The sequence below is a fragment of the Oreochromis niloticus genome, linkage group LG12 (genome assembly GCF_001858045.2).
Source record: "Oreochromis niloticus isolate F11D_XX linkage group LG12, O_niloticus_UMD_NMBU, whole genome shotgun sequence".
NCBI lineage: Eukaryota > Metazoa > Chordata > Actinopteri > Cichliformes > Cichlidae > Oreochromis > Oreochromis niloticus.
Window position 1 is genome coordinate 13,629,873 of NC_031977.2, and position 16,642 is coordinate 13,646,514.

At 42.6% G+C, this 16,642-nt stretch overlaps 1 protein-coding gene across 2 annotated transcripts in view; it reads left to right on the forward strand.

Annotated features, from left to right (window-relative positions):
- The first annotated feature begins 851 nt into the window (after window positions 1–851).
- bmp1a (bone morphogenetic protein 1a) overlaps window positions 852–16,642 on the forward strand; it is a 30,255-nt gene continuing 14,464 nt past the window's right edge. Inside the window, exons 1-5 of one of the 2 annotated variants that reach the window (XM_005457445.4) lie at window positions 852–1,682; window positions 11,449–11,562; window positions 14,373–14,489; window positions 14,966–15,083; window positions 16,459–16,637. In XM_005457445.4, the coding sequence (XP_005457502.1) occupies window positions 1,538–1,682; window positions 11,449–11,562; window positions 14,373–14,489; window positions 14,966–15,083; window positions 16,459–16,637 (673 nt within the window). In that variant the 5' untranslated portion in view covers window positions 852–1,537. The remainder of the gene's footprint in view (window positions 1,683–11,448; window positions 11,563–14,372; window positions 14,490–14,965; window positions 15,084–16,458; window positions 16,638–16,642) is intronic. The other variant, XM_013276034.3, reaches the window with a different exon arrangement.

Sequence of the window (16,642 nt, forward strand, 5' to 3'; positions counted from 1 at the left end):
TTACCATTTAAAATGTTGGGCTATTATTCTACAATAAACAACATTAATACAATAATACACATGTTTTGAAAAAAATTTTCTTTTTTTCTATGGCAAAAAACCCAAACGAGTTTCCATAAACCAAACCCTGAACAGGCATTAAGTCATGTGGAATAAACAGACTGATAGAGTGGATGAAATTTCCATTGGTAGAATAAAATAAATGGGCTGGTTCTTATATAGTGCTTTTCTACTCTACCTGAGCACTCAAAGCACTGCAGAAAACATGCCTTATCCACCCATTCATACAAACACTTCTGTCTATGCTTTCTGTCTGACATTCACACTCCAATGGATGCATCAATTTGAGCTTCAGTATCTTCCCCAGGGATGTTTAGCATGTAGACAGGAGCAGCCAGGGGCTCGTTAGTAGATCACCTGCTCTACATTTTGACCTACAGCCATCCTAGAGCACCTGCCAGGTACAGCCTACCCTTCAGGGTTCAGGGCCACATGTTTTACTAAGATTAACAAACCCTATGTGTGACCTTCTGCTGGAAATAATAATAATATAACTCCAAATTTCAAGTTATTTTCTCAGAAGTTTGATAACATCGAAATTTTGACTTATGATTGTCTTTTTTTCCCCCACTGGCGGAAACAAGCGTCCCTAAAACTCAGACTGTCCTCCGTGGTTATCTCTTCTTTGTTGTTGTTTTTTTATCTTTTATTTTAACTCTTTGTGAATCTGTCTAAAGGTGTTCCATAAATTACCGACAGGTGGCGCACTAACCGCTTCTGTTTCGCTCGTGACTACTTCAGAAGGGTCTGTTTGTTTGTTTGCGCGTGCATGTCATAATGCGAGTGGGCGGCCGTTCGGTAGTGTGCGCGTGTGAATAATTGCGCACGTTTCGGCGAGGCTGTCTCGCGCTCGTGGAAGTAAAGAGAGAGGGGAAACAACGTGGAGTGTAAAAACAAAGAAAAAATCACGAATTTACGCGCAGAGTGTGGCTGAACTTTTATAAATCGGGGGGATGTTTACAAAGCGGTGGTTCCGGGGAGATAATTCGGGTCTCTGACCGTGTGTACAGCAGAGCAGAGGAGAAACTACCATCACTATAATAATTCTCCACAAAGAGACATTCCCAGTCGGCCAGTTTCTCGTCACTCACACGCTGTTCACGCGCAGACAAGGTAACAAAAATTCACACGTGCATCTGTGGTAATTGGGGATTTTCTCCGCCCCTGCTGGGCTGCCATAACATCAAAGTTTCTCGGGCAGTCCTCCGCACTAGCCCTAAGCTCCGGCTGGATGAGAGAAATCACTGCCCCCAGAGCCAAGAAAACACCGGAGAGAGGCTGGATTTAAAACCCGCCCTCCAGAGGGATCTCGTCCCCCCCGACCAAAAAAGAAAAAAAGAAAAAAGAAAAGAAAAGAGAAAAACCTCCCATTTTCTCTCACTCTATTTCTCTTTCCCACTTCTGTCTCTCTTTCCCTCTGTCCCTCTCTTCTCCTCTACCTTTATCCCTCGCCTTTCGCCGTTTCCCCTCCACAAACATGGATCTCTCGGCGAGGTGTTTGTTTCTTCTATCATGTCTTGGCGTGATATTGGCGATCGATTTGGACGCGATTGATCCAGGCTACTATGTGGAGCCCACTGCCACATCAGAGACGATCGACTACAAGGATCCCTGCAAAGCTGGTGAGATTTGATTTGTCCTCGTTTTTTTTTTCTTTCTCTTGTACTGTGTATGATTTTCTTTTTTAAAAACCATATTTATGTGGAGGTAAAAAAAACCCAAAATGCCACGACTCAACGTGGAGCTCGCTCAGAGCGGCCAGAGCAACGCTTTTGGAGAGATGACAGTAGTGGATGTAGTTTTTAAAAGGCTTGAGGGTACATTGTGTGCAATTGTTTTGTACTAAGTGACATAGTTTCTGCAGTTTGAGCCATCCGAGGCGCACACAGCATAACCCAGCTCAGAGAGCGGCTCCACGGATCGTAGGGATGAAAACGCATCGATTGAAGGCTTTCTGGGTGCATTTCGCGACACATGAAAAGTTTTCTGGGGGGTTTAGTTTTCGGTTGAAAAAAAAGTTGGAGTCTGCTGTTTGCACTCATGCTTAAAAATGTGATCAAATCCCTCCTGCAGGCTGTCTCCTCTGTTATATACTTAAAAATAAAATAGAAAAAGTCTGCGCTGTTGGGGAAACAAAGGATTTCTACACTTTGATTTGCAGACTTCTTCTCCCTTTGCTGGCCGCTTTTGTCAGTGCACAGATCTCCTCTCGGGTTTTTTTTTCTTTCCCTACCGGTTGTTTGCACGGCCACTTAAAACAAAGTGGAGGAGGGGAGAAAGTAGAGTACAGTCGAGTTTAGATATTTATGCACATATTTTTCTGCTGGCGGTTGTCTTTATTTGTTGCAGTACAGGGAAGAAGTAAGCCTCCACTCCTCCACAGCAAGAGCTAAAAAAAAAACCCCAAATCATAATTTTACAGTACTGTACAGTAACTGCATTAAGTATGAGTATTTAAACTGTAAAGAAGACACAGGCCTCAAAGGGGAAGCTGAATAATTCAACAGACTATCTCAGATCTGTGAACACTGACACAAAAGTTTAAAAAGCTTTGGATTGCTGGAGCAAATTCAGCATGACTGTGATTTCAGGTTGGCCTTATTTACTTGCAAATATTTCATGAAATGACCTGAGTGGCATAACTTTCCACAGCAGCCATTTTGACATGTCCTTGCAGGGTTAACATAGGTGTAATTAATATAAGCCCATGTGGACCTGTTCCATTCAGATGGGGGCAAAACCCCCTGGCCTTGGCTCACACGGGCTCACTGGGATGGCTGTGACACACTAAAATTGAGCTTAATTATTGCTTACTTTTTCTTTTCTTTTTTTATCAATTAGACCTGTGTTTACTTCGGGTTACATGTCAAAATGGCTGCTGTGAAAAAGTGGCTGTTTTGGACCCATGTCCTCAGTGAATTTGAACAATGTGACTGTGAGACTTGGCACAGATGGAAAAGCCTACAGGAAGATCAGTTACCAAGTGAAACGCAGGCGCAGCAGAAATCAGGAGGTACTAGCCGTGGTGCCACTAATCAGAGCTGCAGTGGCTGTCCTCCTGAAATGACCCCACGGACACACACACATACGTAAACACACAGTGCTCTGCTTGCACAGTTTGGCTCTGAAAAAACAAAAGGACGGTGCTTCAGAGTTGACACGGAGATTATCGGTGGAAATCAGTTTGTGCCACAGCTCTCTAAGGGTATTCCACAATGTTAACTTCTAACTCTTAATTGCTCTCTGACAACAACAACGCAAAAAATCACAAGATTAAGCTTAGCTAAAGAAGATAAAGAGAAGCCTGATTAATGTTAGGACCCTATTCTTTGGTCAGACCAAGATCTGTTAGTCCAGCTCAGACTGGGTGCATCTAACACGGACTGCCGTACAGTGGGGAAGGTTGGCACTGCGATGACATTGCGCTGCTTTAGTGTTTCTGTTAAGGAGAAAACATTTACACTAAAATGCCAGCTCGAGAGGATGGCTCCCATTCTCCAGAAGCCTGGGAACGGACCAATATTCCAGTAAATGATGATCCAAAACCCTCTGCCAAAATGAAAGTCTCTAGAGAAGAAAAAGAAGAAAGGAAAAAAAAACAGTAAAAATGATGGCCTGTCCAAGTATGTCGCTTGACTTGAATCCAGTGCAGCACCTTTTCAGGGGAATTTTAAAGAGAAGCAACAAAAACACCTCAATCAAAGCGGAGCTGGAAATATATCTAAAGAAAGGCAGAATGAGGCCTGTTTTTAAAATAGTAAATCTAAGCGTTTATCTATTTCTTAATTTATCATAAAGCAAATACTTTACTGGTCATGTTCCACAGGGGTGTACATACTTCTGGTTCATACTGTATATATTTGCTGCTGCTGCCTGTGGTGAGACCTGCATATTTTCCCTCTTTATATTTTGCCAAAGATGATCCGAGTTGTCATTGTAGTCTTTTCTTTTCTTTTTTTCTTTCTTTCTTTGTACTGTGAGCTCACTGTCTTGCCAAATCCCTTTGGGGAAGTTTGAACAGATTGCCTTTTCCATCTGGTAAAAGTATTCAGGTTACAGATACAGAGAGTTGGCTTCAGTCACAATGACCTCTAAAGTCCTGGAAGTGCTTACTGATTTTTAGCATTTGACTGTCTCTGATGTGTCAGACAGTTATACAACAGAGTCCAGTCCTCCTACTTTTAGTTACCCAACTACCCAAAGAAGAGGAGTAGGGATAATCTAAAGACTGCGCTTTGAGAGTGTTGTTGTTGTACATAAACATGACAAAGACAGGCGAGAGAAGTCCAAATGATGAAAATGTTCCTCCCTGTTTTTGCTGTTCTCCTCATCTGAGTCATTCAAGTGCTCGTAACGGACCTCCAGTATGGATTAACTGGTAAATGATGATTCTTGGTGCTGAGCGGTTAACCGACGAAACAATGACAATGCCGCTTCTAGGAAGCCGTTTTTTTTAGTTAAATATTGATACAGAAAAGAAATGTCTCATTGCTTAATAATCCTCAGTCATGACTGATGTTTATCTGGGTCAGGATGTTATCATTATTTTTTCTGCGGTTTGTCCGAGGTGTCGCGAGCGCGGTTTTGTTTACGGTCCTCTCTGCAGACATGCGCTTGGGAGATGGTCACAAGCACGAACTCCCACTCTTTCGAACCCTCCCAGTCTCCAGCTCTTTCAACACCCACCTGCTTTTCTTCTTCCTACTAAGCAGCAAAATGTCCAAGATCTCCTCCTCACTCCTCCTCACTCAGTTTAATACATCAGAGACGGAGACTTTCATTCTAGCAAAAAAAACCAAACAAATAAAACCAGACTTGTGTCTTTAGGCACCAACGATGATTTTTTGGATTATTGATTTTTGTCTTATTTTTTCTGTGCCCATCACTATGAGTCAATCTGATCTCTTTCTGTGGCTAGAGGTCAGCATTTTTATGTTTTGCTGCTTCCACCCAGGAAAACGCTTACTGTGAGGAGTGTGTGTGCTCGTCCTCTGTAGGGCTGTCCTTGCTTCCACACAGTGAAAGGATTTTCACAAATTACTGCCGGATACATGAAATTGAATGACTCCCATTCAGATTTTTGTAAGCGGGGGTTGGAAATCACATCTCAATATGATGCCATCTCAGTTCTTTGACTCCTGATGATAGTGTCGCGCTACAGCTGCTCGATACGTTCTCCTACGATGGCTCACAACATCAAAGAAGAGGAAATGCGCTTAAAGGCCGAAGGCAGGGATTTACCTGCTCACTGCACTGTGCTGTCTGGGTGTTATCATTCAATTTTATAATTAGTCAATTCAATTATCTCTGCTTTCCCATGCTGCCTGCCATTTTTTTTCCCTCCTGGGAGTTTCTTCTTCACAGCAAGTTTTCTTCCTTTCACTTAGCCCCCCCCCCCCCCCCGCTTTACACTCAAGTACCACCATGAGGAGTCATAAAGTAGTGACTGTGGTTAGCCTGGTCAAGTCTGGGAAATGAATTTAATGGGTTTTAATTAAAAAGTTATTTGGCACCAGTGTATCAGTGCAGGAGGACTATCTAGCTGTTTTGCTCTGCTTATTTGCAGTGCTAGTTAGCTGAGTGACTATTTAACTATCTTCCCTGCATAAGTCAACTTTTTTTTTTTTTTAAAGTTTACACTAACAAAGGTTTAAATGATTCATCTCTACACCACGCAAAAAAAAAAGAAGTATACTGATTTAATCTAGCAGTGCAATAGAAATCATGCCTTCTATTTAGGAGTTAACCAGTGGAAAATTCCTTAGTTTGCAGAACTCCCAACTTGGCAGCGTCCCAGGAAAACATTTAAGACTCTAACAACCCACTGAGATTAGCTCCACTCGTTTTCAAAATGAAAAATGGATGAGAATCAGTCATGCTTTTGTTGTCTTCTCTGCTTAAATGATAATCGGAAAAGTAGTCACTGTCTGAATGCATGCATTCATTCATGAAGCAGACATCTTAATCTATTAAATACTCTGTGACAGCGTAGTCTGAGTGGGCTGACCGTCGTGCACATTAAAACTGCAGCAGGGAGAAATGTACAAATGCAATTTTGAAAACAGACAACAGTTCTCCTGCAGCTCTCCCCGCTACGCTCTGAGCGTTGGCACATGCTCACACGTCATACGGCACGGGTCTAAAATGAAAGCCGCTTTCACACGTGCACTGCAGACATTTATTTTTTTTTAATGAGATTAGTTGGTTTGACTCGTTTGCATCGGACATTAATTGGACTTTAGGTGTTAAACGACCTGTGATTGGCAAAAGTCTGCTGTCCCAGCTGGGGGGTTTTTACAACTTGAAGGAAGTGCAGGAGTCATTTCTCTCAGACCACCAGTTATTATGGATAATATCCCCCAGAGATCTGAAAATAGGTTACCTCAGAAGGCTTCTTTGCCGCTGTGGCCTCATCTGCAGACAGGTCAACCTCTGCACCTCTTTCTTCTCATGCACTCACTTATGCAAGTAGTTTTCTTCCATTTCGCTCAGATTGGCCAAAACACTCCAGACAGACGGGGTCATTCACCATTTGCCAAGAGAAAGCACGGCAACAAGATTTAGGGCAGGCCGGTCTTACCGTGCCACACTATCCCAGGTGAGGTTAGTGCGACCCATTCATGAAGGGGCCTGGTACGTTCACCCCGGTCTGCTTTCTGCTCTTGAAGAATTTGTCGCTGTCAACAGAGAGTTGTGTCACCCCTCACCTTTTGGTATCCGACTGTGATTCATTCATTTTAAATGGCTTAAGCTGTATATTTGTGATGCTTTTGCATTTTCATAAAGATTAACAATCCTGTAGATGTGAAATCAGCTACATGCTGGCATCCCATGTGTAAGGACATTGTGTCTTTTAAGAAATCCAAGTGGCTGGAAAACAGCAGTTCAAAACAGATGCTGCTCATTATCCAGCTCTATCTCCGGCTCCTGCTTTGGGGTGATGGGGCTGCCTTGTTGAACTTCAAGACGAGGCCCTCAAGCAACACTTAAGCAGATGCTTTTCTTTTATCATGGAATGCAGGCCGTATAGCCGAGCCCACACTGAGTGTTTGTTTTTACATTAAAGAGCCCCTGCCACTTCTCTCTCCGCAGGGTTCAAGTGATTAGGGAGCCAATCTATAGGCGTGATCTCAGGGCTTTAGTTTGAACAATATGTTTGTCGTCAGAGCTAAGTAATAACTAATCTTGCATTACAGAAAAGCCAAGGGTGAGTGCAGAGCCTGAATGCTTTGCCAATGCTCACTCAAGTGGCTCAAATGATGCCTAATTGACCTGGAATGATGAGCAACCTAACAGCTTTTTCCTTCATTGTTCAGTTTTCCCGAAACAATTCATCCGTGCTGTGTTGAATTGTTTTTGTTTTCTCTCTTTCCCCCACCTGTAATGAATACTAAAGGTGTTTTCTTTAACTGCAGATGGTTATTATTTATTGGAAAGCTATGAGTTAAGGATTACTCCCAGATTAAGTTCACCCTCAAGCTCATTTAAACGTTTGTTTGCACATCTGTTCTGAGAAAAACTCACACGAAACGGTGTGTGTGTGTGCAAAGAGCGGTCTAAACTGAAATATTAAGCCTGGATGGTGGAAATACATTTTGTCAAAGGTGAGAATCCTTACAGTCTGGCACTGAATTATTCATCTGTGTAAGGAGCTCAAGTAGTGTGTAGTGCTGGCATGGGGGGGGGGGGAAGACAAATGGTTGGAGAGCTGGTGAATCATTAGAGGTAGTTCGACTGGTAGTGGGGTATATCAGTAATCAGTGGCGAGGATGAGCTGGGAAATCCAATCTGCTAATGGGCTTGATGGAGTGTGAAATGTTAAAGGGGCGGCAGTCTCTCGCTGTGTGCCCTTTGCAACTGAAGCTCCTCTGTCAATACGATAGACGCTGCAGGGCGATGACAGCAGCTCGGGCTTGATCGCAGCTGTGGGCGACAAGACGTCAGGCTTTTATTGGAAAATAATTGCCTGAATCTCGAGCAGTAGTTTGTTACTTTTGTCAGAAGCTTTCTTCTAATTACACGTTTGTTACATTCTTTTGTTTTTTTTGTTTTAAGCGAGCGCAGTGCAGATATGCAGTTTCTTTCTTTCTCCTGCCCTGTGCTCAAATTGCAGTGTTAGAAAATGTCAAGGTAAGCATAAATAACAGCTGGTGTTTTCACAAAGGACAGCTAACTGGCTTCACACTCGTCATTCCTTAGTTTGTTTCAGTATTCTTGTTGCGCAGACTTTTTTACCTGACTATTTTTTTGTGTGTATTTCAGTTTCAAACAGCTGCTAAAGAAACAAAAGCTCCTCTTGAGAGGGTTGGGGGGGCTTCTACCTGGGGAAAACTTAGTGATACACTCTCGTCAGATGGTAATTGCCTTACCTCAATATACCACTGACCTCTATTGGAATTCAAATTGCAGCATTTGTCAGCAAACACAGTGGTGAAAGGCGGTGCCGGGGTATTGTGATGCATTCCGTGCTTGCATATTAGCCAAGTTTTTCCCATCCGTAATCACTGGGTCACGTACGGGGGGGATGCTGTAAACCGTGGTGTCCCGAGTGGAGCTGGCCTTCTAAATATAGGCTGATTTCAGTGTCTGTTTAGGCTTAGTATTGATGTTTGTGCAGGTTTCAGTGGCAGATGTCGTGGTCTGGTATTCACAGAAGGAGATTTATGGGAATAGTCCAGGAGTATTTGACACCATAGAGGTCGAGGCTAGGGCATTACACGAATCAATGGGATTAATTTGATTGAGGTCTCATGTGTAATCTGACTGGATATGATGATTGATGGGCAGTCCAAGATGAGAAGGATTAGGATGGTTTAGATTAACTTAAAAAAAAAAAACAGTGATGGGGGAGGTTGACATCTTATTCAGTCCATCGATTCAAAGATCACTCCTCTTTTTATGTGTGGTTAAGTTGCATTCTTTTGCAAAAGATGCATGGATTATTGCACAAAAAGAGAGAGAAAGCACACTGCCTTCACCCAGCTATTCTGCATGGATATTAATATTATTATTCTAGTTGCAGCTGTTGTCAATTAGGTAATGAAAAATGTTTGGAAAGAGATGCAGCGCTGTACTCCATGGTGATCACTTGCCATCTGCCGCACTCATTTGGCTGTAATCTGCCATCTCACTGTGTACTTTGCATCATGTCAGCGCTCTGTTTCCATGCAAGTTTATCACCTTTCTCCATAGCCTGTCCTCATTCCCAGCCCAGAGTTGTACACAAAAGAATCCTAAAACCGTGTGTCTGTGGATAATTAAAGCCAGGAGACAAGGGGATTAATTCACAATCCCTGAGAGTCTTTCCATAAACCTGCAACAGCGTCTCCAGGACGACTGCTGCGCCTGGGGGAAATGAGTTCATAATGCCACCGGGCTGTGCATTTGCTCACTTCATTCTCCACTGTTGTCTGAGAACAATGACACTGCGGATTAACCGGCCTGTCTCCAGAACAGTTGTGGATGATTGGGACTCGCAGAGCGCAGGGGGTGGGAGAAAGCCCGCACCTCTGATTTTTTATTTTTTATTTTTTTTTAAATCACTGCTTTTCACGTTACATGCAGAAACGTTGTGAAAGGACGTGTTGTCCAGTTTTTCTGCTTCAGTAGTGTTTTATACATTGTCTCTGTTGTCTTATATAACTTGGAATTTTGTTCTTCAAGTATTGTCTGTTCTTTTCGTCACTCAGTTAGTTCTGGGAATCGAATAATCCGAAGATAAAAGTGGGGGAAAAAAGTCCTTTTGTTGTCAGATCTGTTTGTCCTGCACTCCTCAACATCTGGTTGCTGTCCCTTAACAGTAGTGTTTTTGGCAGTGGCTGTCAGCATGAGTGCTGATTGTAAGAGGTCTGTTTTGTCTCAGATTTGGACAGTTTCTTTTTTTGTTGTTGTTCCCTTTTTGTTTTGTTTTTTTTTTTTTTTTTTTGTTGGCCAGCGGAAATTAGTGGACCTCTGGAATCTTTTTTGCGTGCCCTGCCATGCCAGCTGTGACAAACACCTTTTCCTTTTGTGCCATTAGCCTCTAATTAAGTCATTCAGCTGTGCATCCTTGTAAGACCTTCAGGGTAAGAGAAAAAACAAAACAGCCTGCATCTACCAAAGCCAGCTCCAGATTGTTTCAATAATACTCCTTTGAATGCCAGAGCCAAGTGGGGGTTTTCTTTTGTCTCTCTATTGTGCTTTCCATCCCTTTCTCTCTTGTCTCAGACCTCAGTAAAACTTTCATACACATACTGGAAATAAGCTGTCATATCTGGCCAAATTTATGTGCTGTATTTAAAGAAACCAAAAATATTCTGAGCTCAAAATAAAACAAAATGAATTTCTTGTGTATTCTGCGGTAAGGACACCTTGCATTGGGGTGTCAGATTTAAGATCACAGACTAAAACTTCTGACAAACACACCCGCTGTAAATCACTCCCATTTACTCTGCATTTTAAAGGTCCTCTGGGCTTCTTCCCCTGAGGGGTTGGTCAGTACCTCCATCACACTAACCCACCAAACAAGCATGCAGAAGGCTGTCATTTTCTTTCTGCTCCACAGCTGCCTTCCCTGTTCATGTGCCTCCTTCCTCTCTTCCTTCTCAAGTTGTCATGTCCTGGTTAGGGATGGATTACAGTGCAGCCTCTTTGCCTTCTCTAGAAATGGCCCCACTCCACTCCCCATCCCCTCCCAAGTCCTGCATACAGGCCTGGCTATAAATTCTGGAAACGTGCTGGTGTTAAAAGCCCGTAAAACCAAGCACCCAGTTTCTGCAGAGTGGACTTCCAGCAACGGGAGATTTTTAGTTAAAAAGAAAAAAAAATCTAATAAAGGACATTCCTCATTAAGTGGGACTGTTTAGTTATATTTCTCTCTCCTTGGCCCCATTAAAGAGCTATTACTTGTTCAAGGTGCCCCATATTACTCGGTCAAGGCAGCGGCGGTGTCTCATTGTAGCACATTTGATAGCTTCCATTAACTATCCAAGTGTGCCACGGCACAGTACGTTATGTTACCTTCCGGACTCGATTCGTTTTCATAAATCATGTCAGTAGGTTAGCAAGTTCATGCTCTGTGCATTGCACAAGTCAGTGTGTTGTTTTAGTTTTCTGTCCTGTAACTGGGTTAATACAAGGCAGCCTTCCTGTTATCCAAACGGACACACTTCTGTTTCACAACTCTACTTGGGTCCCACAATAAAGAGAGTAAACGGAGCCAGAGTCCGGAAAGGAGTGAAATATGTGTGTGTTTCATCTTAAGAAACTTGCTCAAGAGTTTTGGCTGGACTTCCCAGTCTGAGCAGCAGGAAAAGCTTGAGGCTACAGGACAGTGCAAACGGATGCTTCATATTGTGGGATCGCCTCACACATATTCTGACATGTGCTGTCTCTGTGTGTCTCTTTCAGCTGCCTTTCTGGGAGACATTGCTCTGGATGAGGAAGACCTGCGATCCTTTAAAGTGGACAGAATAATAGATTTGGCAGCGAGAACCGTCCAGGTTGTTAATCGCACAAATACAGGTAACAACAACAGACAGAAAGACCTCTAAGGTTACAGTATGATGTAAAATGTAGTTATTGGAGCAGCAAGGCAAAGCGGTTTATATTGTCAGTCTAAATTTGCAACAAAAGAGCTGAAATGAACAAGGTTCCCACATTGTTGGTGTCTGGTTGGGCGATTATTGCAGACAAAGACGTTGTGCTCCCAACACCACAGCCGTAAAACTGCTCCAACCTCTCGAACTGAGAGTCGGCTCCAGCAGCACCTGCCGGAAGGCAGGTTTGTGTTTTTTAATGAGCCCTCTTCAAATGTTTATGCCTACAACTGTCATGATATCATTACGTTGCTACACCTGTAGCATCATGTTTAAGAATGATTGCTGGGCTTTGTCAGGTTTATGTTCTCAAGTGAAAAGTGCTATTTAATCAACCGCTGTGAGTCAGCCGGGACCAGTGGACTTCGCAATCCTGTAAATTCTGAGCGAACATGAACCAACAAGCATATCCACGTCGCTGTCTGTGCTTGAGCAGTGCTGTTTGTTCGAGTTAATAAGCGCGCCAAGAAAAGCAAACATTTTTTTTGCGGGGGGGAATTATGAATAAATTTCCAGCTGCTTAAAGTATTCACCGTGTTGGTTTGATTTTTAGTATAAATTTTGACCCAAGGTGGGGAATTAAGATGAGACTCATGAAACAAGCAGGTTGCGAGTACATTCTCACCTTTGAATAATCATCTGTGTGCTTGAGCAGTTTAGCCACAGCAAATTCGAGTGTTAAGTAGTGGAAAGGTATAGCTCAAAATAGGAAAACACAGCCAGTAGAGGCTCTTTTCCACCCTGATCAACATTCATTCACAGAAACGCTTGGCGCCTCAGGCTGCACGCATATAAATACCTGCTCACCCTGCACAGGTGTGGATCCTAATTGGCAGTGAAGATAACTTTGATATGTCATTTTTCTCAATTATCAGGTCACTTTAGAGGTCGCGTTAAAAGTCTTGCGTACTTCGTCTTCAGATTAAAGCCTTTGACCTACGAAAAAAAAAACCCCACCACCCAGAACATTCCTCGTCTAAATATGAACGAACATGGAAGATTTAATCGTTTTATTTTAATTAACACATCTCGCACAAGTTTTGCCTCCCCAGGACTTCTTATCAGTTAGCTGAGCAGATTTGGCTGTTATCAGCCTTTTCCACAACACATGCACAAGTGTACGTGCTAATTGATCTCGCCAGGCTGCTAAGATTTAGTCCTGCGGACTGAAATTCAACAGAACACATTGTTCCAGCAAATTTAAAAAGCGTGCTGCAATCTACGGCACGTGTGTTAATCAAGTATACTAAGAGAAGATGAGCCGAGCCGCAGCGTTTCAAGTATAGCTATGAAACAACAACCAGCGCTTGTTTTTTGCAGCTTCAGGCCGTCATCAGGGTCATCCAGGTGAGGTTTCCCAATAAAGTTTCTAATAATTGTACACCTTGGAAGAAGGTGATGTCTGTTTGTACCTCAACCACAAAGCACAACAGGTCAGTGTGTTAATAGGCGTTTTCTAATAAAAGTGTTACATCAAATTTTTTAATAAAGTTCAGACAAGCGCCCTTATATCAAATGGATTCTGCTGGTTTTTCTTAATAGAACTCAGTGATGACACATTTATTTTACACACCTTTGCTGCAAAATGAAAAACTAAGTGAAATCAGCTTTGGAGCCTTTATCTGGGAACTGTAGACGTTGTCCCAGCTCTCTGTAATACATTCAGTGATTTGGCCAAATAAAAGAATAATGTGAAAGTACAACAGTTCTTTGTTAAGCTTTACAAACATATGATTGTGTAAGAAAAGAAAATGACTTCATCCCAGCACACCCACTGAATTCACTTGGTGCATATGTTTAATGGGCTTTCTCAGAAATTTTTGGTCATCAGACTGCTGAAGTTTTCACTCCTACAGATTTCCTCATGTTTGGAGTCACTTCTCCTTTTTTTTTTTTTTTTTTTTAAAAGGGGGATTTTGTGTGAAGTTGCAACACACCACACCACAACTTCTTAGAATTATTATTAATAATTCTGGATAATGTTACAAATACAAGAAAAACCCCCTGATGGTGTTTGCCGCAGGAACTTAATTGTTTTTTTGCTCGATTACGTATAAATCATTGGCACCTTTTGTTTGTTGTTTTTACAAGTTAAATTGCTGTCCTAACGTAGGATGCAAGATCCCAATTAAAACCACAGCAGTAACTGCTTCAATGGATAAATCGCTTCCATCTGTTTTTCTGCAAATATGCATCATGTAATAGATCGACTGACTAAGCCTACATGTACTTGTGGCTTATTCATCACATGCACTTTGAGCTCATGCCTGTTCTGCAAGTTTATCAAAGTTGAGGTTTGCATAAGGATGTTTCTTTAATGATGATGATGATGATAATAATAATTATCAGGTTAGGTGGGGGCTCAGTCTGTATGGTGGCATTTATGTGAGGATGAGTGACATTAAAATTAATTTGAAAGAAGAAAAGACTCGGCTTTAATAAAAATCCATTCAGCACACAACGAGAAGTACGGTGTTATTTGAACAACTGTCTCTTTGAGGGAATTAATGTAATTACTTAAATTAGTTTTTTTAATAACCAGCCAACATTAATATAACCGGCTTCAAGCCTTGAAGAAAGCCCTTTGGTTTTTGCAAATAAAAAAATGGATTCTATTAAGTAGAAGCACAGCTTGTTATCTCTTTGTGCCGATGTTGGAGGAACAGCTGGTTTTTTTTCACCCAGGAATGCTCTGAATGATCTTTATTTTGTCTCGTGTTTGGTTAAAATTCTCAGGCTCAAACAGTCAAAACAGGCAAGGTGCAAGGCGCAGGAAAAGAGCTGCCACATCCAGACCGGAGCGCATTTGGCCCGACGGCGTCATTCCTTATGTCATCAGTGGAAACTTTAGTGGTAAGTAACATGTAATGTGCTCACGTGTGACCAGATGTGGTAAACATAATTAGCATCATTCATTCCCATTTAAAGTCACAAATCACGGTAAACTATAATCTGTAAAACAATACTGGATGTCTGTAAAGTAAAGTACGTGGTACCCTTCATAGTGTTTTGCTTCTAGAAATAACCATATTTACTTCTGAGAACTTGTGCGATCTTGTTACATCGCCTTAAAATTGATATGCTTGTAGTTGTGCAATTTATTAAAAAGCAAACCAAATATTGAATTCTTGACATGATAAATATAACATTTTGGGACTCTTTAAATTGGATGTGCGTGTGATGGTGGTTAACAAGGAGAAAAGCACATTTTGAACTTGGTATGACTTTACTTTTAAGCCTCGTCTGTTCACTGTGCTTCTATTCATCTCCATTCTTCCATGAAATGCTGTTGGAGTGTGTTTTCTCACCCTCTCCGACTTCCCTTTCAGGCAGCCAGCGGGCTATATTCCGCCAAGCCATGCGGCACTGGGAGAAGCACACCTGTGTGACCTTTATTGAGAAGACGACTGAGGAAAGCTATATTGTCTTCACCTACCGACCATGTGGGTGAGTCAGTGGGGTTTTAAGCTCCCACGTGTACAGTAGGAGCTGAACAATGGCCTGTTTCTGTTCAGTGTCTGCAGCTAATTATTTAGCGCCCTAATACGTTTCCTTGCTTCCTGCTCAGCAGAGTTTCTCCATTGTTCATCCTCTCCTTGCGGTCTCTCTGCAGTCAGTGGGAATTGTTTTGGGTTTGGGTTTTTTTTTCTGCCCCCCTGCCAGCCCTTAAAGCACAAACCATTCGGTGGGCAGGAATTTCCTGTGCCTGATCATCACACTGCATCAGTCACTGAGCGCTTAAATCATACCCGGTGTGCAGGACAGGACACGAGGGAGAGACTTCCTTTGCCTCTCTGTAACCCCGTTTGCTGCTGAAAGTCGGGCTCGGTGTCCACTCAGCATTTCTCTTTAAACAGATACGCAGGGGAAGTGCTGGTGGTGGCTCTCGTTGCTAAGCGACTATTGACAACCTGTTTGGATGTGCAGGGCTCTTTTTTTTTTTCTTTTTTTTTTTTTCTTTGTAAGCCGTCGTGAAACAGTTTTTCATTAAAACATTTGGTGTTGAGGAATGCGAACCTATCCATTTAGGATTTGGAGAGAAGGAGCTCAGAGTTGTTAAAGAGGTTTCCAGGGGACATATCAACCTCTCAGATTTAGTCCACAAGCCGGATACCATTATGTCATTACTCAAATGTACCCCTCCTGCTGATTTATATCATTCAGTACCAACAGGAAAAAGGATGCAACTCATGAAACTTTTTCTAGCCAACTGTTAAAAGCCATTTTTAGCCCAGTAGCTGGCCTCTGGAGCAACAGCGATGACATTATCCGCACAGGCAGCAGCGGTTAGCAGTGGGAACGCTTGACTCTGCTGCATATTCAGCAGGCCCCCATCTGTCCTGTGCAAAGTTCAAGGCGTGTCTCAGGAGAGCCTGACTTGGCTCGCTGTAATTAGAGAGCGGCTGTCTGGCCCACAGGGCCATTATGTGTGTGCCCATCCTGCAGGCTCCCACACTCAACCTTTCATGTCACACTGAGATGGAGCGCTGCAGCCAGCTTCCTCAGTTACTCTCAGCGTTTCCACTAGCAGACAGATGAATGAATGTCACTCCTGTATGTGTCGACTATAAAACAGACCAGAGATACTGAGGTGATTTCTTTTATAGTTTTATTATATACATAAGCAGCATGTTGAGATAGATAGAGCCAGAGATGCATTCCTTTTTCTCTCCTTGCTAACCTCGTTTTTTCCACTCACTACTTTTTTTTTTTTTTTTTTTTTTTTTTTTTAAATGAAGTGAAGCATGAAGTCTAGTCTCTGTGTTTTGACTTACACACTGCCTGCCTGTGTTTCCATGTGTGTCTGCCTGCTGATTCATAGGTGTTGCTCCTATGTGGGTCGCCGCGGAGGGGGCCCCCAGGCCATATCCATAGGGAAAAACTGTGACAAGTTTGGCATTGTGGTGCACGAATTAGGTCATGTTATTGGGTTCTGGCACGAACACACACGACCCGACCGAGATGATCACGTCAGCATTATCAGGGACAACATTCAACCAGGTAAG